Consider the following 1,632-nt stretch of genomic DNA (forward strand, 5'->3'; position numbering starts at 1 on the left):
TTGCAATTAAACATTTTACCTTAATTCCTGACTATAATTATCACAACTACACCCTTTGTGATTTTTGTGTACTCTAGAGGTACCTCTCTTCGTTCGCATCCGGTCACCTATATCATAATCCTCCCTTTAATACACACAGTATAAGCTTCTACTAGAAAAAAAACATTCCTGTAAACCTTATACCTTTAACACTGCTTTCCAAATAAAGGACAATTGACCATAATTTCACACGAGCATGGGAAACTTCCTGCCACACAGCATCTCATGACAGCTGTGTGACATTGTCGTCCTCACCTCACCACCAAAGGTCTGTACAGTCAGCGTAGAATGTCTCTTCGAGCCTGTTTCGAACATTGTCTCGAGAATGATATTATTCACCCCATACTAAGGCGTTTCGAGGCTTCAGTCACGCGAATGAGCTCTATACGTTGACTGTACATGTCAAAGCATCCTCGAAACTGTGTGCTGATAGGCGAGTGTGACTTGAGTAACGCTGGTGTTGGTCCCACAGCGCCCTACGTGAAGGTATACTTGGTGGACGGGAAGAAGTGCGTGGCCAAAGCCAAGACGGCGACGGCGAGGAGGACTCTCGACCCACTGTACCAACAGCAGCTCATCTTCCACGAGAGGTACCAAGGCTGTGTTCTGCAGGTACGTACACTCAGTGGTCTGTCTAAGGTAGAGGTTTAGCGGAGCAACTTCTTCTGGAGGTTTCAAGGCTGTAAGAGGTAGTCATGATCTTTTAGGCGGCACCATCCAGAGGAGGGACTAAGACTCTTTCAGGTATGTAAGACTGGCTGATGTATTAGAGATAACAAAACTGGATAACACGGTATCTTTGCAAAAGAAATTCGAAAGGTATTAGTAACAAATTTATCTCTTTTTAAGTACCTTCTTTTGCTGCACAGAAACGTCTCTGATCAGTGGTATTACCAAACAGAAATGCACAAGTCATTATATAAATATAGTATTTTTTTGTTATGAAACAAATATAAAGAGGCACTTACCACCCTTGCTATTGGCGTATCTGAAGTTGAATAATTTTTTTATCAATGATCGTTTATATTCCTGTTATTACAATCCATCAGATACAGGGAATTATATTTGGCTAATTAGAACTCTAAGGAGAGAATATCTAACAAGGACAAATTTCCGCGTACTTTCTACTATATACAATCTCTTCACGTATTGCGTCTTTCCGTTACACAAGCGCGCATGCTCTACTCTGTACACGTGTTTATAAACAGGAGGAATGCTGTTCGCAGGTCCTTCGGAGACCCGCCAAGGCTGGCTTCAAAACATTAATAAATTTCCAAGATGATCACAGACTATGGATCACTACGAAAAATCATCATTACAGTAATTTGAGAAGCTCCAACTTATCCAGTTACGATAGATTATATATTTATACTATTCACACTAGAGATCTCCATTTGACTTTTCATAGTTTTGCACGGTCAAAATGTGTATACAGAAAAAAATTCCCCATGATAATATTATCCATAATATTGTTCTCTAATATATTTCTGCGAGGACTATGGCTTTAGCTGCATGTATATATCACATATAAGCTCTGTAAATAAGAGTATGGATCGGGAAAGTTAAGAAAAAGGTCTAAAAAAATTAACTGTC

At 39.8% G+C, this 1,632-nt stretch overlaps 1 protein-coding gene across 1 annotated transcript in view; it reads left to right on the forward strand.

Annotated features, from left to right (window-relative positions):
- LOC119593495 overlaps positions 1 to 1,632 on the forward strand; it is a gene marked incomplete in the record, with an annotated part of 28,421 nt that overhangs the window by 24,091 nt on the left and 2,698 nt on the right. Inside the window, 1 exon segment of the mRNA XM_037942444.1 lies at positions 512 to 651. Coding sequence (XP_037798372.1) covers positions 512 to 651 — 140 coding nt within the window.

This window comes from Penaeus monodon, chromosome 32, assembly GCF_015228065.2.
Source record: "Penaeus monodon isolate SGIC_2016 chromosome 32, NSTDA_Pmon_1, whole genome shotgun sequence".
NCBI classification, from domain to species: domain Eukaryota; kingdom Metazoa; phylum Arthropoda; class Malacostraca; order Decapoda; family Penaeidae; genus Penaeus; species Penaeus monodon.